At 41.9% G+C, this 22,116-nt stretch overlaps 2 protein-coding genes across 2 annotated transcripts in view; both read right to left on the bottom strand.

Annotated features, from left to right (window-relative positions):
* LOC105355327 (NACHT, LRR and PYD domains-containing protein 12-like) overlaps nt 1-22,116 on the bottom strand; it is a 1,049,862-nt gene that overhangs the window by 900,456 nt on the left and 127,290 nt on the right. The window lies entirely within an intron of this gene.
* LOC111948668 (zinc finger protein 112-like) lies at nt 985-14,379 on the bottom strand. The gene is made up of 2 exons (XM_023962723.1): nt 13,710-14,379; nt 985-3,746 (listed from the first exon to the last, which is right to left on the bottom strand). Exons 1-2 carry the CDS (start codon nt 13,852-13,854, stop codon nt 2,608-2,610), a joined length of 1,284 nt encoding a protein of 427 aa, XP_023818491.1. The 5' UTR covers nt 13,855-14,379; the 3' UTR covers nt 985-2,607.

Raw genomic sequence — 22,116 nt, 5'->3', positions numbered from 1 at the left:
AAGAAATGTTTTACTATGAAAACAACTTCACCCAGTGGACAATTAATACATCTGTCTGTCGAATTGCACCTATATCTGCTCCGCCAGACGGACACATTAACGAGAACATCAGTTTTGTACATTATTTCGTTCTGTTAACTTTATTATTTATGAGGATGAATTGCACAACATGCCAATATTGCAGAACATATTTCACTTTTCTTTCTGCAAATAAGTTTGAATTTCTGTTGTAATTTTCGTTTGATTTTTTTTGTTTGTCTCACTGCTGATCGATCAAACGGGTGTTCGTGTAGGCTGTTAATTGTAAGACTTGCTGTGTGAAGTCTTCATGTTTTTTCTGAGAGGCAGGGGTCAGAGCTTGCGTGAAGGACCGCACATTTTCCCGTCAAGTTTGGTTTTTATAAATCTCACTTATTGCTTAGAGAGTGGTGTACGCCTTCTTTTGTGCGTACGCAACGTTTATAAATGAGGCCCCAGATCTTTTATACAGAGGGCAGTGGGTCCTCCTTTGGGTTGTGTCTTCGTCTGCACCTGTACAGACTTCCTCTAGAGGTCAGAATTGGACAAAAACAACAAGTGGAAGAACGTCAACACTATAGAAAAACAAACAAATCTCTATGCAGAATACAGAAAAGTGTGGTTTCAGTGAGTGTACAGCATCTTCACACTGCTACTTCCAATGGTTTCAGTTTGGAACAGCTGGACGTTCCTTATGAAGATATAGAATAAAACCTATTCTGCTAGAGAAAGTAGTGTTTGGTAAAGAGTTGGAGTTGTTTCAGAGCTGAAACAGGCAAATTTAAGAAAGACAAAATGGTCAATGTGACTGATGAACCAATCAACTAATTTGATGAAGCTCTGTGATCTCATCTCAGTCCTGAGTTCAGCAGTCAGAACTGAACCTGAGGAGTCCAGCTTTGGAAGCAGCAGAGAACCAACAAACAGCAGAAACCCACACTGTGGGAAATACTACACACTTCTGACTGATGTTCACGTCCACTTTATTCTTCACAGTAAAGATTGGAACAGAGCACTGAGAACCAAAAAGAACAGAGGAACAGTTCTAATGTCTACAAGAAAACAGGAATCACAAGAACACCAGACACAAACACCAGTCTGGTTCTTTATAATTTTATATTTTAAACAATACTGAAATGTTCATGAACCACATAGTATTAGATCTAGAGATATATAAAATAATTATGGTTTCGTCATGGTAACACACAGACTCAGGCAACATTGTTTTATCTTATACCATGGTCCGGGTAAATAATCGATTCTGATTGGCTGCTGGGTATAGATTAAAAAGTGATAATCCAAAGTGATAACTGCACGTCTAAAAAGAAGTTCTCGTCACATAGCTTTAATGTTCTACATCAATGCGCTGGCTTCTTTACCACAACCTTTAGCTTAATCGTCTGGACAAAAACAAATGGTAAGAGGTGAACTTTATCTCTAAACTGATTTTATTTAACACATCGCGACGGTCGGCACAGATACCCCTTTCCTTTGCAGCTGTAGTCAAAGTCAGTGCTGGCCCCTCCGGTGCGTTATGACAATGTGCCACATCACGTAACAAATAGTCCACTTTTTGAGAAAAAAACACAATTTAAATCCCAAAAATAACAAGAATAAAGTACTGAAAACGGATTGAATATTTATTTCTTTTGTAAGTGACCATGGTATAAGCAGGTTAATGGCCTTCAAAGTGTGCAATATGAGAAATTAACGCACTTTGCAGAAGAAACAGATCGGCTTCCACAGTGTAGATTAATACACACTACGTCTGTCAGTGTCCCATACATAAACAACAACCACAAGGGTTAACTCAAAAACTTTAAACAACATCATAAAGTACAAAAATCTACCAAGAAAAATCAACCAACAAAAATTGAACATTCTCAAAATTTCTCTAAAATCAAATCTTACCCTCATAATTCAAACCAACACATTTCTATTCAGAAGTATAACTAAAATAATGAATTTCATGAAGTTAAATATCTTAAAAAGTGAAACTCATGTTTAGAATCATTACACAATCCCTGATTTGAGATGGGTGAGCATAGTGGCTTATAGATGACAAACACCTAAAAATAATGTCTTAAAATTTTACAATTTTCAGTCAGAAGAAAAAAAAGAATGTTTTCAGCACTCCTGTCAGATTTCAGTAAACTTTCAATTCAATGCATCTAATAATTAAAACTGCCTCCCTGTTACTAGATAACTGCATCATTGTGGTATGGAGGCCATGATCAGCCAATATGCATTTTAATGAAAGATCAGGCTGCTTTGATAGCTAACCTCAGGTCAGTTTCTCTTCTGCATGAGTTCTCTTTTTTAAAGTCAAATACATAACTAAAACTTTTATCAAACACTTGACACAAAAAAGGGTGATTTGAGTCTAAATACATCGCTAAAACCTGTTTTATAATGTTTACTCAAAAAAAGTTGTCACATGTCTTTTCAGATGAAATAAAAAGTATAACTTTTTTTTACATTTTGTATAAGAAAAACACTTGTTGTTTACAATTGTTTATCACATTCTTTACATGAAACGGGCAGTTGTTTTAAAGTGTTTTCATGTGTGTCTTGAAACTAGATGTTTGATTAAATTTTTGGTTTGTCTCCTGCGTGAGTTTTCATGTGTTTTTTGAGACTAGATGACTCCCTAAAACTTTTATTACATTCTGTACAAGAAAAAGGCTTTTCTCCTGTATGAATTCTCATGTGGTTTTTTAGATTAGATAATTTGGTAAAACGTTTATCGCATCCTTTACAAGAAAAAGGTTTTTCTCCTGTATGAGTTCTCATGTGTGATTTGAGATTCTGTGCATAACTAAAACATTTATTACATTCTTTACAAGAAAAAGGCTTTTCTCCTGTATGTGTTATCATGTGTTTTTGGAGACTAGATGAATTACTAAAACTTTTGTCACATTCTTTACAAGAAAAAGGCCTTTCTCCTGTGTGAGTTCTCATGTGTGATTTGAGACCATATCCATTACTAAAACATTTATCGCATTCTACACAAGAAAAAGGCTTTTCTCCTGTGTGAATTCTTATGTGTGTTTGGAGAAGAGATTTACACTTAAAACTTTTGTCACATTCTTTACAAGGAAAAGCCTTTTTTCTTGTATGTGTCATGTTTGTTTTGAGAGGAAATAAAAAAATAAAACACATCTGATCTCTGTTCTGTGGGTCTGTCTCTTCATTTGTAGTTGATTTTGATTTTTCATGTTGGTTTCCTTTTTCATCTTGACTATCAGTTACATTAAAGCTCTGCTGATTCTTTAGATCTGCTTCACTGTTCTCATCTTTCTCATAAGTAGGAATTTCCATCAAGGTGTCAGTCTCCTGCTTCAGATCAAGCTTCTCTTCATCCTGGCTGAAGAGCTCCTCTTTAATCTGTGGAAGTTGTTGTTCCACTTGTTCCTCTTTAATCTGTGGAGGTTCTGGTCCCTGCAGTTCCTCTTTAATCTGTGAAGTTTCTGGTTCTCCATGTTCTTCTTTAATCTGTGAAGTTTCTGGTTCTCCATGTTCTTCTTTAATCTGTGAAGTTTCTGGTTCTTCATGTTCCTCTTTAATTTGTTGAGGTTCTGGTTCCTTCAGTTCCTCTTTAATCTTTGGAGGTTTTGGTTCCTTCAGTTCCTCTTTAATGTGTGGAGGTTCTGGTTCCCCCTGTTCCATTCTTAAATTGCTCTGTTGGTTGCACAAATCCTCTTCACTCGCATAATGCTGAGGGAGGACTGTAAGGACAAAAAGACAAAAAAGGAGAACTTTTATACTTTTAAAAGGTATTTTTGTAATCTCAAGAAATAGTCTGTGTTAGTTCTATTTTACAGATAAGACAACTAGAGGTGATGTCAGTCTTTCAGTATTCAGTAGGTTAAACACCTAATTAAGGAAACTCACAAGTTTTCAAACAAGGTTACTATGCATTTTAATAAACACACACTCCCCACACTGACAAAGTCAACTTTTAGAGTAATAAGGTGGTGGTCATTGATCTTGTGTTTCCTACTCCAGTGTTTTTCAACCAGTGTGCCGTGGATGGTCAGGTGTGCCGTGTGAAATTGCCCTCAATAACTGATCTAAAAACATTTACCATCTCCAGGATATCAGCTCTTTGTTCATCTAAACAGGTCCTGATAAAACACAGAGTAGTCAGGAATATGAAAGATTGCAAAATACTTTTTTCTTTGTGTTTCTTTGATTCTATTAAAGACATTTTGATAAGAATAACAGTATCGCAATTTAATTGTAACTTCAGACGCTTTCGCAAAAGTCCCACCCCTTTGACTGTCTCAACCAATCATTTCTGGAGGCTTAATCACATGTCATTAGTCTGACCAATCAGAAGTGGTTAAAGTCTTCGTTGTTCTGATTCTGCTCATAAAAGTTCCAACAAAAGTTGGAACTTAGTTTAACTTAACTTTTATTAAGGGGCGTGGTTTGAGCAACGACATGTGAAGACGTTTAGCCTTGTGGCTCCGCAGAAATACCAGATTTTCCGGTTAAATACTAAACATCTATCGTCCTGAACTGATTCACCTTCTCCGGAAACGCTCTCTTAGACCGAACAGAAGACGTTCATTCATGATGCCTGGATCAAGAAGCACCAAAAAGTTAGAGGCTCCCAAAGCTACCGAGAGCAGCCCCGGGTCATCGGATACAGCTAAGCTAATGGATGCTATCACGAACTCGGAGAAAACAGTACTGGCTAAGATTGCTACGCTGGATACCAAAATTGAATCTAAATGCCAAATGCTCAACGAAAATATGGAGTCGCTCCGACGGGTTTTCAAAGATCAACTGGAAGGTCTGAGAAGCGGATTTAATGCTAAGCTAAGTCCACTGGATGCTAGCATTGCAGAAATCGGGCCCAGATAGCTAGCTTGGAGAATGCTACAAACAACTACTCCGACAGAGTGGTGAACATGGAGGAAGAAATGTGCCGCTTAAAAGCTACTGTGACGGCCCTGACGGAGAAGACAGAGGACCTGGAGGGAAGGCAACGCCGCTGCAATATTCGCATTCTCGGGGTAAAGGAGCAGTTTGAAGTTGTCACGCGGCCTGTTGACTCGGTGGCTAAGCTACTTCAGGATGTTTTGGGCATGGATTCGGCCCCCACACTGGATAGAGCGCACCGCAGCCTGCAGTCTACCCCGGCCAAAGGAAAGCAACCCCGGCCACTGATAGTGAAGTTTCACTACTATCAAGAAAAGCTGGATGTGCTTCGCTGAGCTGCTAGGAAAGAGTCTCTGGAGTATGATGGCAACAAGATCCTTATTTTTCCTGATCTTCCAGCCACAGTGGCAAAGAGAAGAGGAGCCTTTAAAGAGTTTAAAGAGCTGCTGCGAGGATGCCAGGGTGTGAAATATGGGATGCTGTACCCTGCGAGGCTGAGAATTTCTTCAAGCTTGGGTGAGAAAATATTCCTAGATCCCGCTGCAGCCAAAGACTACACCCAGAAACATCTGATGCACAACAACCAGCAGGAAGACTGAGACAAATGAAGGAGAGTGTTCTGGAGAGGGAGGTTTGTTACATTTTAGTTTAGATTCTGTTAGATGGGAATATTTTGTATCCTAGGTATTTTCTGTAATGAGCATTGTGGTTGGTGAGTATAGTGGTTGGACAGGTTTACATGGTACACCAGCTCATTGGGGGGGAGGGGGGAGATTCGGGTTTATTGTGTTTAATATGTGTGTTAATTCTTTGGTTTGTAGGTTTTGTTTTGTTTTTGTTGCAGCTCCAAATATATATACCTCATCCTTGTCTGGGTGTGCACCTTTCCGAGAGGATGAAACCTAAGTAAACATGGCCGCCCTTACAAATCTAAGGCAAACAGTGGGGCCCAACTCAGTGACATTTATTACATGGAACGTAAAGGGGCTTAATAATCTGGTCAAACGGAGGAGAGTCTTTAAACATTTGCTGAGTTTCAAACCAGATATAGTCTTTCTCCAGGAAACGCATCTGCGTTCCGCTGATGCTCATAAGTTAACACACAGCTTTTTTTCACAGACACATCACTCTGCTTTTGACACAAAGGCAAGAGGGGTTGCCATACTTATTAGAAAAAACCTTTCATTTGTCTGTACAAATGTGATTCAGGATGCTAATGGTCGTTTTGTTATTGTGGCTGGTAAATTGTATAACACCCCAGTTATTTTGGTTAATGTCTATGCCCCTAATTGGGACAACCCACAATTTTTCACAAGCCTTATTGCCAAGTTAACAGGTTTAGACACTCATCACCTCATTATGGGTGGAGATCTGAACTTAGTTCTTGATCCGATTCTTGACAGATCAAGCACACTTCAGTCAGCAGCGATACCTAAATCAGTTTCTGTTCTCAACACATTCATTCAAAACTATGGTGTCTCTGACCCGCTGCGTATTGTTGAGCCATCAGCATTACTCTTTCTTTTCTCCAGTACATCATTCATACTCAAGGATCGATTACTTTTTGGTAGATAATATTTTTACTTCTCGGATCACTAATTGTAAATATCATGCTATTGTTATATCGGACCATGCTCCTGTCCAGCTAGACCTTTCATTTCCCACGGCTCATGGCCCGCAACAACGGGTATGGAGATTTGACTCAACCTTGTTATCAGAGGAAGAATTTTGCAAATATATTTCCTCCCACATTGATCTCTTTTTGGAAATAAACGACACACCCGATGTTTCTAAAACTCTAATATGGGAGTCTCTTAAAGCATATTTACGCGGGCAAATAATATCTTTTACAGCTCAAAAGAACAAAAAGTGTGGTGAGAGACTTAGGGAATTAACCAAGCTCATAGCAAATCTAGACGTGCAGTATGCCAGCAACCCAACACCTGATTTATACAAACAAAAGCTTTTGCTGCAATCTGAATTTGAAACATTATCAATTAAAGCAACAGAGAAGTTACTGCTCAGAACAAGGCAAAAAGTATATGACCATGGGGAAAAACCAAGCAGATTGCTCTCACACCAGTTGCGACAATCAATTTCTAATCATTCAATAACAGAGATCAAAACGGACTCAACTCAAATAGTGACGGACCCCAAACAAATTAATACAGCTTTCAAGAACTACAATCAAAGTCTCTATGCCAGTCAAAGTACATGTAATTCCAATGAAATTGAAGCTTTTTTGGAAAAACTAAATATTCCTTCGATGGAATCAGATCAACAACAGACACTTGAGAGACATATTTCTGTGGCTGAAATATTGACGGCAATTGGTTCTTTACAGAATGGCAAAGCTCCAGGTCCTGATGGATTTCCATCAGACTTTTACAAGGTGTTTGCTAACAAACTTGCCTCTCTACTCTGCATGATGTTTGCAGAAATTCATGCATCGTCTAAACTGCCTCAAACATTATCCCAAGCCACGATTTCAGTAATCTTAAAAAAAGGCCGGGACCCCCAGAAGTGCGAATCATATCGACCAATTAGTTTACTTAATGTGGACTACAAGATTTTAACCAAAGCCCTAACGCTTCGCCTGGAAAAAATAGCCCCCAGTGTTATTCACGAAGACCAGACAGGCTTTATTGCTGGCCGCCAGTCATATTTTAACACCAGGCGTTTGTTTAATATTTTATATTCTGCCCACTCAGTTGATTCTCCAGTAGGGTTGTGCCGATGGACGATATCATCGTCCATCGTGATGGGTGACTGACATCCCGATGGAGAGACCACCATCGTGATGCCACGCCCCCGCCACGTTGCACGTCGACACCATAAGCCGCGGTTACATGTACCAAATATCTTGATGGGATCAATGGTCGGATTAGAATCCAACCGTGTAGATGGGCCCAGAAAAATGTTTTCAGAATATAAAAACGTTCACTAAGGTCACAATTTCGGTCGGAATAAATCATTCGCACATGCGCAGTATTCGCACATGCGCAGTTTGAAAACCGGAAGGGGATACAACTTCCGCCGAGCGGCTTTTTTTCCAAACTTTATTGAATGTAACAATTCAATACAAAACGATAACAGCACCGAGCGGCTATATATATTGACATGTCAGCTCGGGAAAATACGAGATGATCTTCTAAACGTGCTTTTAATAATGTTACGGTTATTATCAAACACCTGTTCGCTCATCATTTAAATTTTAATCCCTGTGGTCAGTGCTTTTTCTGAACGGAGCCAGGATTAGCAGTATGCTAACACGGGCTAACAACATTAGCTTTGGGTGGCGCTGCACGTAAACGTGTAAGAATAACATCAGCCTTTATTTAGTCGGGACACGACTGGAAACACAAATCCGCGTGATTGTTTGAATGTTTTCTAAGGACTGAGCGACATTTCTGCTTTGATGCTCAAACAGCTGTGTGTGCTGACGATCCGAGCTGTGCTCAGACACACGTTTAGACCCGGTTCTGAGTTCGGTTGCTTGTACCCCTAGAGCTGCGGGACGGATCGCAGTCTTAAATCTCCCACACATACCGCTCATGTACCCACCCCCCCCCTTCCCATCAAACACAAAGCTTTAAGTCCGCGCTCCGCCGGTCCACTTCACTAATTAAGTGCGGGAGCGACTACACTTCTTTTCTATCTTGCTTGTTACTTTTTCTGTTAAAGTCACTTTCCTAATTTAAACTGGATCATCGCGGATTAACCATTAGTTGGGAGATAAAATGAAAAAAGCAAAATAACGAATAGCAGTTATACAAGAACGAAAAATGTAACACCCCCCCCCCCCCCCGACGATGTCATCGTCCATCCCGATGGTTGACAGCAAACATCGTCAACGGCCAAATGCATCGCCCAACCCTATTCTCCAGAGCTAATTGTCTCACTTGATGCTGAGAAGGCCTTCGACTGTGTGGAGTGGGGATATCTGCTGGCTGTACTGCGCAAGTTTGGCTTTGGTTCAGGGTTCATATCCTGGATTAAAACTTTGTATTCAATGCCCCTTTCATCTGTTCGCACTAATAGTACCGTCTCTGAGTATTTCGCCTTGCATAGAGGCACCCGTCAGGGATGCCCGTTGAGTCTACTCCGAGGATGTTAGAATTACTTAGCTCCTTTGGATCTTTATTAGGGTACAAACTGAATTTAGGAAAAAGTATCCTTTTTCCTATTAACCAACTGGCATGAGACTTGGATTATTCAAAATTTAAATCATTGGCTTATCTTGGAATTCAAATTACTAATAATTATAATACTTTAAATACAACTTTTCCTCACTTTTGGAGAAAACAAAGGCAGATATGGCCAGATGGTCAGTTTTACCAGTTTCTCTAGCAGGGCGAATTAACACGATCAAAATGGCAGTTCTGCCTAAATTTACGTATTTTTTCCAGATGATTCCCCTTTTTCTCCCTAAGGTATTCTTTACGAAGTTAGATGGACTCATATCTTCATTTATATGGAATAAAAAATGCCCAAGAATACGCCTGGGTGTGAACACAAAAAACGTGGCGAAAAACGCCTGGCGAATATTCGTCCCGGTGTGTACGGGCCTTTAGACTAAAAAAGACTCCCAATCACCTGTTAGTGTGATTCACCAAGCCACCGGTGAGTTGCACCCCCCTCTTGAGTTTTTTGACTTATGTTCCAAGGACTACGGCAAAGAGGTGTGGGCACAAGCATCTTGCAGAAGAGGGTGGTCACGTGCGCGTCGGGTCTGCTGTGTCGAAGCAGGTAATTGTGGGAAATAATCCCCATTGCCTGCTTTTGTCGAAATTGGGTTGAGCACTGGGTTTTTTTCTGCTCTGCTTAATTTCTTTTCATGTGCCTGTTTTACGTTGTTTCACCTTTTACACACCATAAGTGTGAAGAGGGAAACGGATGAAGAGATTATTAATAGTCAGATGTTTCAAAGTAAGAGTGTAAAGTGTCGGCAGCTGCAGGCATGTCAAAATAAAAGCTCAAAGCTGCTTCTCTGAGTTAAATTGCACATTATATGTAACGCAACGGGCACGGAAAATGCTAACCCCTATGAAGTGCCGCCACCACCCACTTCGCCCATATCAAAGACCGCCACTGTATCGACCCCCCACACCTTCGCTCCGTGCTCACACACTAATCTCCACCTGCACGCGTTCCTCCCCCTCTCTCTCGTGGCACGGGGGGCGCTCAGCACACACACACTCCGCAACACACCTTTCTGTGACCGACTCCATCTAGTGTTCAAACCGAGAAGTGCAACAGCGCCATGTGCGGGCCAAATTCAATTATATTTTCAAAATTTGCTGCGGGCCAATAAAAACAGACCCGCGGGCCGTAGTTTGGACACCCCTGGTTTAAATGCACCACGATTGGATCAACAATGGACCTAACCTACCTATCTCAGTCGGAAAGAAATTTTGATACGAACAAGTCTGATTGGTGCAGACTATTTGTTTACAACACACATTATTCTTCCACTCATGCGTTTCTTCCAATTACTTTTGTCCATGTAACCCCAGCTAGTGTTACAGGATTTCTCAAACAGAATAGGTCCAACAAATGTACAGATCAGATCCTCATATTACAAAAATAAATGTTCCTATCCAACAGCTGAGCACCCGGTTATAGTCTTTTGACACACAAGGAGTATATTTGAATGAACCCCTTTTGTAATTTAAGCTAGACTTTAGTTGGGTGATTATATTTATAATAAACACATAATTATGCATACTAAGCCTGGGCGATAAATCGATCAAATGAATTGATTCGAATTTTTTGTTACAGGCGATTTAAAAAATAACTAAATTGAGTTTTTATGTGGTGCATTTTTGGCTCCACAGAGCTTCCGTAGCGTTAATTTCACACGGCGACACGCGACAATCGACACACGAAGCAGCTAGCAACAGCATGGCTACCGGTGACAGTGGGAAGTTTGTTCCCAAGAAAGGAATAAAATCATCTGTTGTTTGGAACTGGTCTGGGTTTACTGCCACAGACGGGGAGGAAGAGACCCCCCCCCCACGCTGCCTAAAGCCCATCGAAGTCAAAGGCTCTCACGCGCGCTCGCGTGGCACGCGCTCAGTCCTCTTAAACACGCACGCGACCTGACACACACACATATACTCGTTCTACAACGCCTGTATAGTTAGTTCATTAGTTAGCTAGTTAGTTGTCACTGTTATTCGTTAATAAAGAATACTGCATTGTAATTATTACTTGTACCGGTATATTCATTTGTGACGCAGCCGCCGTAAGATTTTGTTTTCGGAGGAAGCGGCCGCAGGAGGGGGGGGGGGGGGGGTTGACCGTGAAGGCCCGTACACACCGGGACGAATATTCGCCAGGCGTTTTTTTTTTTTGACGCTTTGACGCGTGGCGTTTTTTCGCGTCGGTGTGCACACTCACATTGGTGCCCTTTGTTTAGTCACGCGGCGTTAAACGTCGGCGAAAATCGCTGGCGAAATTCGTCCCGGTGTGAACGGGCCTTGACTCCTGCTGCTTCATCATCATCTCAGTGGAAAAGACGGGGTTTCTTAATTTAACAGAAACCTTAAACCCCAAATATGAGCTGTATTGTTAATCCTTTAGAAAATGGTGCTACTCTCAAGGTGAGTGTTTGTCTCCTTTTAGTCTAGACTGCAAAGTGGGACTTAAAATACAGCTGGGACTTTAAGTAAAGAAGTAACCTTTTTATTTTTGGATAAGTGAAAACAAGTTTAAAATAACGAAATTAGACAAAAACAAGACAAAAGTTATATAAAAGAGGACACAATTATTTAAACACAAGTCCAAAAGGGAGTGAGAAGAAGAAAAAACTTATACTTAACTTTGATTCCAAGAGTGTGTTCATTTCTTTATCATTCATACCAGAAATGGGGGTTACATTTGTCTTGGGTTTGATTAAATAAAAGCATCATTTGCTTTAGTTGTCTGCCGTTTGTACTTATTTCTTTCCTTAAGTAGGGTGGGGGTGGGGGGAATCGTAAATCGAATTTAAAATCGGAGATTTTATTTTTAGGCCACATCGCCCAGCCCTAATGCATACAAACACACTCATGTAAAGCATTTCAATCACACACAACATTTGTGCTAAATGTGAGCTTACACCTGTGCTTGACTGAGCTTTTCTGTTCTTTTTCTGTTTTGTTCTGTGGATGATGGAATGTAAGAAAAAAAAGAGACAGCGTCCGGTCATTCCTACACCAAGAGCCCCACTGAAGCAGCAGTGGTAGCCTTTACACCTGAGATGGGCAATTATTTTAACTTAGGGGCCACATTGGGTTCCAAAATTCAATAGAAGGGCTGGATCAGAAGCAGATGTGTGGAGTGAGAATGATATAACATGGAATGTAGATGAAAACATTTGGACTGAAAATTATATTCTAAAACAGAATATTTTAGAATTTTTAGTTTAAAACCTTTGTTCCCATTTTAGATCTGTTTCTTTATTTTGAAGCCATTTGGTACCTTTAAGGAGTTATAAAGTGCTTCATGAGTAAAGTTTCATTCATTCGTGATCCTTTTAAAAAAATAATTAACATTATTTATGAAATAAAACAATGACCAAATAACACTATGATTTCCAAAGGAAAAAATTCTGGAAAAATGAACTGATAAATTTTTTTTAAAACGGTCATTTTCCCTCAGAGACTTTGAGTTCATCTCACAGTTTGTGCAGCTGCGCAGTCTGTTTCTCATCCAGTAATAAGGAAAAGCACATTTCTATGTCTTCTGCTGCAGCTACTCATATTTCTGTGTTACCTTTTCACCAGTACAGAATTCCTCGTTTTATTGCAGGAGTTACTTACGTTCTAAAATAACAGTGATCGGTGAAATCCACGGAGGCTGATTCCAGACGTTTATGGCAGTAAAACTCCTCACTGCCTAGATACTTTTCTCCGACAAACATGAACATTTTCCCCCTTTTCTCTTGTTTAAATTCCCAAACGTTCATAGAAATAAAGTCCAGGATCTTAGAATGAGATCATCGATCAGAGATTTCTGATCTGAAGAGCTCCGCGTCCAGGAGACGCGGCACGGACTGAGCAGATTGATTGACAAGATCCCCAGCCAATCAGGACACAGAACAGGGTGCGCTGTTTAAAAAAGGCAGCATGATCTCTCAGAAAAAAATGATATAAACTGGGAAAGATGAACTGCGACGTATTAAAGGAAAGTCTGTCTTCTGTTCTGTTTGACAGATTTTAGAGGCTTTCAGGTTGGAGCACAGACTGCAGAAGGGGGAAATACAATGTCACGTCTTGATCGTGTGGCCCGATTAAAAAAATAAAATAAAACATGAGTCTGTGATATAGTTCAGTGGGCCGGACCAAACATGGAGGCGGGCTGTAGTTTGCCCACTGCCCACCCCTGCCTTACACAGTACAGCAGATAGAGGACATCCGCCCACAGGGCAGCCACGTCCACCACCCAGACCGGGGCCAGCAGGACCACCACAGGGACCCCAACACCAGAGAGCAGGAAGGCTCAGGTGGACAGAGAGTGCAAGCTCCACCCCAACCACAAGGATAACCCCAAAACAAAACACCACTGTCCTCTAAACACTAACTAACGCTGTTCTTCTTCTGTGGTTTATTGGCAGTTAACAAAGAGCTTTGTGGTGCATTAGCGCCCACAGCACGGTCCCACCCAGGGAGAGCACCCCACAGAGCTGGGGTGAGAGGAAAAAAGAAGAGTTCAGTCTCTACTGATGAGCCTGTAGCTGCCGGGTATTCATTGTTGCCTCAAGCCCAGTGACATAAAAGATCAGAGCAAACAATGAATTCAAATGTTTAGTCACGTACCAACTATGTGCAGCTGAAGCTGCGGGTTCCAGCTGCTATCCAGCAGTCTGCGCTGACGACAGAACTCCTCCTCGTTCTGGACGATGGTTCCTTCAGCAGCAGAAAGTTGTTCTCTGACAGAACCTTCCTGAGGTTCTGAAGACATGGTTCCTGCTCCGATCTTCAGCTCCAACTCCCACAAACACCGCCGTCCTCTTCACTGCAGCTCCGATCGATCATCTGCTAGTCTCACAATCACAGAAAAAAGGTCCAAACAGAAACTTTTCTCCTGTTTGGAGATTTTCCTGAAAGTTCCTGTGATCCTGCAGGAGTCAGTTCTGCTCAGCCTGCAGACCAGAACAGAAAAGACTCTGGAAGCTTCCACATGTGAAACTTCAAGACAAAGAATCCAAACAACAACATCTGATTGGTTGACTTTTGGAGGGAAAGCTGCAACAGTCTTCTGTGATTGGTTCAGCCGTCCCTGCCCCCACTAGTCCACTGCAAAGGGGGCAACATTCCAGGGGGGGTTGGTAATCTCCTCCTTCTATTGTTTCTGCCCCACTGGCTCTTTCAAAATAAAGGCTTGTTGTAGCAGAAACCTGAATGGATCATCAGAATGGACTCAAACTGCTGCTGGTTTCAAAGCCTTGTTCTCAACTTCCAGCTGAACTCTTCATGAGTTTGAGCGTCTGTGACAAACTAAAGTTGAACAACAGCAGTGAAAATCTCCATGGATGTCAACTGGCAGAGAATCAACATGAGATTTCCAAGAGTTTCTGCAGGAACTCATCACAAAGTCAGGAGCTGCAAGGCTTGATGGGAGATCTGGGATCCTATTGTGACATGAAGGAAACTCCTTCAAACAGGAAAGATTTCATCTGACACGATCACTTTGATGTTAACATTTGATTTGATTTGATTTGAAATTAGAGCCCTATTAGTTTATTTCAAGCAATCAACTAAGAATACACAAAAACAATCCAATCATCAGTTATACATTCATACAACGACGAATCAAACTTAAGATAATTAGGCATATAAATAAATATTGCTTTAAAGAGAGTGGAAGGAAGTGAACTTGTATAATCCTACCCGTGTTCTACCGTAACCATTTTATTACATGATTTATCATCATCCGGTTCAAAACTTTTATCGGACAGAATTAAGAATCATTAAGTGTCAATAAAGCACATGACAAAGATGAACTTTTTAACTATTATGTAAAAAAGAACTTTTAGAAATCAACATTGCAAATGCAGATCAGTTTTTCAAAATATATGCAGATTATCTTACTTATAAAAGTCGTTGATATGACTAAAAAAATCATACTATATCAGTAAAATAGACATAACACTGTTTCAGAGATTTTCTTGGCAAAAATTTGATCACGTATCAAAAGTAAAAAATATATGAAAAATTATGTTACATTATCAATTTTCCTTCTGGTCAGATGGTCGTTCAGATAAGCAGCAGATCCCTTCAGATTCTTCCTTTGGTTCATCAGAGCTAGCTTGTGTTTTTGATTCACAAACCTGATGAGGATCGCTGGTTTATCCGTCTCCTTTCTCCTGGGGAGCAGGTGGCAGGTCTCGATGGTGTTGAGATCCAGCGAAATCCGTTTAGATGTGAGAAATGATTCCACTTGGTGTTCCAGAGACTCTCCACTGCTCTCCGTTTCAGAACTGTTAGCAATGCTAGCGCTATTAGCTTTAGCAATGCTAACTCCAGCTGCATTTAGCTTTGCTCGAGGTTTGATTGGTACTCCAGTGAGAATGAGATAATTCATCCTTACTTGTAGTTCCACATCGTCCAGTCTTTTCTCCAGAATGTCGACCCGGTTTTCTCGTTGCTCGTTTTGAGCTCGGAATCTTCGGGAGTTTTCCATTAGCTCCAAGAGCGGACTTAGCTTAGCGGTCACTTGTTCCATAAAGGGATACAACGCAGCTTGGATATCATCAAGAGTCTTTTTAAGGTCTTCGTAGTCCTGGTTTTTCTTAGGGGCCACGGTCAGCTATCTTTTTTGGAGAAAATCAACTTTTTAAGTCATTTGAAGATAGTTGTATAGCCGCAGCGAGCCAAACGCATCAGTGCTGTAACACGGAACCGAAAAAAAAAAAAACCATGAAGATGGATCCCAGTGATTCAGCTGAAAAACATCCCATATTGCTTTCCTAGATGGTTCTAAAGTGGTGTGGGGATTTATTTTCTGCGGTGAGAAAGCCAGATGTTTTCCAGATGCAAAGTTCCTGCTTCCAGAAACTCCTCCCAGCTGTCAGGGAGAAAACAGGGATTTGGTTTATCCAGAGAGGCTTCATATCAAAAATTAGAAGTCAAATCTGAAATCAGAAGCTGCAAACTGAGTCTGTGAGGCAGATTTTCCAGCAGCACATCCTCCTCATCTGCTGCTGAGATGGAATGATGAAGCTCACCTGAGGAACAGCAGGTTTTCTCTCACATGTTCCTGCTGCAGAAAAAACTGTGTCATATCAACTCATCCAAATCATGAAGGATCAACATGTTTGACTGAATTTACATGAAAAGAGAAGATGTCAATGAAATCTGTCCATACGGGAAAGACTGAATGAATCAAAGTTTTTACCAGATAGATGGAACTTTGTTTGATTTTTTAGCTCTGCTTTTCTCCAAAGATGAAGAACATCAAGAAATAACCAATAATTGCTGATCTGGAACATTCTGTCTGTGAGTCTGACTGACACTTTGACACTTTCTACATTCTGCTTTGATCCGGGTTTGAACCTGCTTTACTGCCACCACAACACATCCAATCCCAGCCCAGAACATGAAGCTGGTTCTGAACATGAAGCCGGTCTTCAGGGACAGCAGGACTGATGAGTTAGTGATCTTCTCAGATGGACTTCAGACCCCTTAGAGCTGAAACTGTCACTTTTCTCCAGGAATCAGCTTGTTGTTGACGACATACTGCTGCTGTCAGGGGAACACACAAGAAACACACACACACAAAGACACACAAAGAGGGAGGAGCTTAGCTCAAGCATTGAAGTCATGGTTGAACTCTTCTGGGACTGATTTTAGACACAGAAAGCGCTCGTGTTGTAATAAATAACATGGTTGGTCAGCTTTACCATCAATGGAAACATCACATGGTCTTTCATTAAAGTCCATTTAGATCATAGTTACAAAAATAAGAACTTTTCAGAAGTCATGAATCAGACGCGCCGGGAGCCGAATTTGGTTGGGCAGACACGGGAGACAGACGCCCCCACACTATAAGAAGTGGGATCCAACAATCCAAAAAGAACGGGGGGAGCACATCATGACGCAGAAGGACAAGGAGAGCAGCGAGCATGGAGAACCGGCGAAGAATGCAGTGCTGCAGTAAAGAAGGATGAACAACTTACACACCTGGACTCAAATGGGACACTGCACAGGTGAGTTGATTAACTGACCCGCCCCATGGGGAGTGACCTTGGCAACAGCTGTTGCATTTTCATTCATGATTATGTTTTTGTGTCCAAATCCAAAAGAAATGACCAATCAGTAAAAATGTCATCTGTCAGTCTGTCACCACCTGGCTGAATGGACCAAGTTCCTGGACGTCCAGCTGCATCACTGCTCCTGAACACAGTTTTCTGTCTGATTGCAGGTTGAAAAGATGCAGTTTGTCAGAGATCAGCTGTAAAGTTCTGGGCTCAGCTCTGAAGAAAAACCCGTCTAACCTGACAGAATTGGACCTTAGCGGGAACCAGATCCTGCAGGATTTCTTCATCTGTGTGGTTTTCTTGAGAGTCCAGACTGCAGACTCTGAGGTCAGTGGAGAAGCTGAACTCCCTGAAGGATAAGAAGAACGGATCAGGGGAAGAACTTTCTGATGTTTCACTGGAAGATTTTCTGTCTATAGCCGTGTTTGAAACAAACTGAGGATTGGTTCCGATTTTCTTCATCAATTGAATTGATTGTTCTGATGATTGATAGAAACTGATCTGTTTCAATCAGGATCTTGTAAATCAGGATATCCAACCTATTTTAGAACACAGATCCATTTCATGTCAGAAAAAATGTTCACAGATCTGTTTGTAGAAAGTTCAAGTTGGCGTCCAAATTAGTTTCAGCTTCCAGTTTTCAGAAAACCATTCAAAGGATTCTACATGAAATTTATTTGTAGAAAATAGTTTGAAAAGATCTTTAAATATTGAATTATTTCTGGGTCTTTCTGCTGAGAAAAAAATTGAAGTAAAAATGAAATAGCTCTATCTTGAGAGTTAACACAGCAACTACCCTGGATGTCAGATACCCCCTCCACAGACACAGGCACCCCTCTCTCATCTCATACACACACACACACACACCCACGCACACACTATCTCTCTCTCACTCTTTTCTGCCTCTCTCTGACACACAAACTACTCAGTGACGTGCAGTGAGGTTGATGGGTGGTGAGGCACTGACTCCTCTGAAGTCAGGTTTACATGAAAAAACTGAATATTTTACTGTTCATCCAACAGCATTTAACTGATAATTCTTTGTATATCAACATTCATCTTTTAATTACCCTTACATCAGCAAATACACAAACATCTGGACAGAGCATCCTTGAGGTGTCTAAGTAATTCATATTCACAATAAACACATTAAATACTTAGTAATAATTGCCTTTCAGATGTGTGTAGCATACTTGAATTTTAACTTTCAATAAATAATAATGTCTTATTTTTAATTTAAAATTTAATGATTGACTTTTAGTATGAAAAGCACATTTTTGATGAAATGGGAATAGATAGCAATAACTCAGCTTGTTCATGACTGTATTAGGGAATCAATCACTATATTGTTAATAATAATAATAATAATAATAATAATAATAATAATAATAATGGATTTGATATATCTGCACTTTTCAAATCACTCAAAGCGCTTACATTGTGTTCATTATTCATTCACTCCTCATTTATACTTGGTGATGGTAACTACGGTTGTAGCGACAGCTGCTCTGGGGCAGACTGACAGAGGCGTGGCTGCCAGTTCGTGCCTACGGCCCCTGTGACCATCACCGGAGCATTCATACGCATTCACATACCAGTGGAGCCACACTGGAGGCAAGGAGGATGAAGTGTCTTGCCCAAAGACACAACGACAGTTGGCTGGGGGGAGTGGGGATCGAACCGCCGACCCTTGGATCATTGGACGACCCGCTCAACCGCCTGAACCGCTGCCGCACTCATCAATATTTATTTCATTAGTTCTTCATGGAATAAATAAAGTCATCTATTAAGCTGCTTATTCAATAACTGTGTTGGAGAGCTGACCATGACCCTCCCGACCAGTGTTAAAGCCCAATTAGTTTAACGTACCCACAAATAGCCAAACAGCATGGACGTCACTTCTGCTCATAGCCCCCTCACTCATGGTCTTAGACCCAAGATTCCCCACTTGCCATGAGTCTGAGGGGCTGAAGGCAGGGCTAACCAATGAGTTATATCGCTGGAAGAGACATCACGTGATTCTTCATGGGAGGAGAGCACCGCCATCTTGGTGAGGTCAAGTTACTGCTGCAGTGCATGCATGTGAAACAGATATTTTGCATAATACCAGTTCATTGTGCGTGTTTCAACTGCCAAAATCAGAAAAATGATTCCATGAAGGAGGAAGGCATAACATTTGACAGTTAAGTACTATAATTTTTTTTCTCTTGATGCTGCAGGGGCTTCATTAATCGTACACATGTTGAAATGCATGATGCTGCACGGCTATTATCAACATGCTGCATGATGTTTGTATAATTTGCTTTCAAATGTAAAATTTATTTTGTTAAACCTATCTACAGTATTCTAGCACTAGGCTATTAAAGTAATCTAGATTTATACATTTCTGACTCAGTGACTGAACTTTTCTTGCAGGTTTCCAATGGATTCATACTTAAGGAAAAAGTGGGCCTAAGCTATCAAAAGAGCTAACCCAGATGGATCACTGTGGTACCAACTAGCAATACAGTCTGGCTATGTTCAAAACATTTTGTCAAAACACATTTTGATAAGAGGACAGACTGTTCACTTAAAACCCGAAACCATACCATCTGTGTTACACAAATTAATCACTCAAATGAATCAGTAGGGGAAGTCTGTTGATTTTATTTGTTTTTCTGTTGTTTTTTGGGGGGTAAATCTATTGTTAACTTTTGGACTTTTTGTTGACTTATTCTTTCTTTCTTTCTTCTTCTTCTTCTTCTTCTGAGAGGAGGGTGATTGAAGGAGCTGAGGAGTGATTGATTTCTTTGCCTTTTCTGTTCTTCTTTTCTTTACTTTTTCACTTTGGTGTTAGTTGTTGATGGTTTAGGTGTATTATTAGTTCATTTATTTTGGGTTTTTTTTTTTGTTTTGTGGGTTTTTTCCGGTGGTGGGTGTGGAGCTGGTGGCGTTCTGGACGCCATGGCCCTCACTTCACTTACCAGGAAACACGGCGTTAAAACAGGTGCCGGCTCCCTGCACACCGTGGAGGATGTGGCTCTGGCCGTGGGGGAAGTTATCGGGCATGCAGCAATTAAATCTGCTGCTCGCATGAATGGAGCCGTTGTTTTGTTTGTAGAGAGGGTGGAGCAGGTGAACACGCTGGTTGAGAAGGGCATTTCCATCAATGGCGTGTTTGAAACCGTCACGCCGCTCTCTCAGCCGGCGACCAAGATCACGCTGTCTAACGTCCCTCCATTCATTAGTGACGAGTTTCTGGTGCGAGAACTGTCCAAACACGGGAAGGTGGTGTCACCTGTGCGTAAAGTTATGTCAGGATGTAAGTCCCCCCTGCTGAAACACGTCGTGTCTCACCGCAGACATGTGTTCATGATCCTCCACAAGAAGGAGGAGGACTTGAATTCTGTGTTTAAGGTGCGTGTGGATGATTATGAATATGTGCTTTTTGCTACTTCTGCCTCGTTCAAATGCTTTGGTTGCGGCGATGAGGGGCATTTGGTGAAGGCCTGTCCACACCGCGCCGTTTCTGCCTCGGGGGGCGTGGCCGCGGCGGCGGCGGGTAGAGCGAGTGATGGTCAGCGTGGGTTGCGCGCTGATCGCCCCGCGCCCGCGCCGCGAAGCGCCGTTTTGGTTGAGCGTCCTCCGGAGGAATTGGCAGCCTGTCCTGAACCCGTGGAGGACGGGCCTGAGCCGGTGGGCGAGTCTGATGGGAACGTGGTGAGTGGAGACGGTCTGGTGGAGGAAGCGGTGAGTCAGGTTGCAGAGGGAGGGGTTTCGGTAGAGGGTGTAGTGAATGTCACTGAGGTGGTGGATGTGTTGGAAGTTTCTGGTGGGGCATCTGGGGTGGATGCTTCCGCAGCTGTGTGTGTGGATGAGGGGGCGGTGGAGCCCTCTGAGTGTTGTGGTTCGGGTGCGTCTGTGGAGTGTGTGGTGGGTGACGGTGGGGCGTGTCTAGGAGGTGGGATCGATGACGTCGATGCTGAAGCGCGTGGATCGGGGAAGGTGGGGGTTTCTCTGAAACGAAGAAAGCTCCAGACTCCACGTCTGCAGATGTGGGCGTTAAGGCCAGCAGACTGGTGGTCTCAGCGGCGGGGGCGGCTGTGACTGACGGCAGCGACAGTGAGGGATGCTGGTCTGACTGCAGTGAACTGTCTCAGGGCAGCTCTTTGCTGTCCAATAGTCAGGACATGAAACTGTATCCTGCTCAGATGTTCAAACGTTTTCTGCAACAGACTAAAGGTTTTAAGAAGTTGCACATTCCCTCGTATTTCCCTGATGTGAAAGCTTTTTATGTGTCTGCTAAGCACCTCATAAAACACAGGGCTGAGTCTGACCTGACTGATCAGGAGGTTTACAGACTGAGGAAACAGATGCAGAAAGTCCGACAACAACTTGGTTTTTAAATTCATGATGGGTTTTCTTATTTATTTTATTTCCTGTTTTTTTCCCCCCTTTTATTTGATGGATTCCTTTAAAGTGGGCAGCTTGAATGTTAATGGTGCCAGAGAACCCTTGAAGAGAGCCCTGCTCTTTGAGACCATGAGGGCCAAACACCTGGATGTTTTGTTTCTTCAGGAGACTCACAGTGATCCCAGTCTAGAGGTGGACTGGAACAGAGAGTGGGATGGTGAGGTCCTTCTGAGCCATCTCACCTCAGCTAGTGGTGGGGTGGGTTTTTTGTTCTCCAGGAGGTTTACTCCAATTTCTATGGAGGTGGAACATTTGGTTGCAGGAAGGGTTTTACTGGTCAGAGCGGTGTTTGAGCGTTTTGCTGTGCTTTTGGTGAATGTTTATGCTCCGACTGTTGGTGCTGAGAGGAAGAGTTTTTTTGCACGACTCAGTGTTAAACTGGATAGCTGTAGTTCGGAGGATTTTTTATTCTTGGGGGGGGGATTTTAATTGTACTGAAAATGAGCTTTTGGATCGCAACCACACAGAGCCTCATCCGGCCTCACAGCGCGCTTTGGGGCAGCTGGTCTGCT

Source organism: Oryzias latipes, chromosome 2 (assembly GCF_002234675.1).
Source record: "Oryzias latipes chromosome 2, ASM223467v1".
Classification (NCBI taxonomy): Eukaryota; Metazoa; Chordata; class Actinopteri; order Beloniformes; family Adrianichthyidae; genus Oryzias; species Oryzias latipes.
The sequence above is the reverse complement of the archived record's forward strand: the minus strand, read 5'-3'. Positions and strand labels throughout refer to the sequence as shown.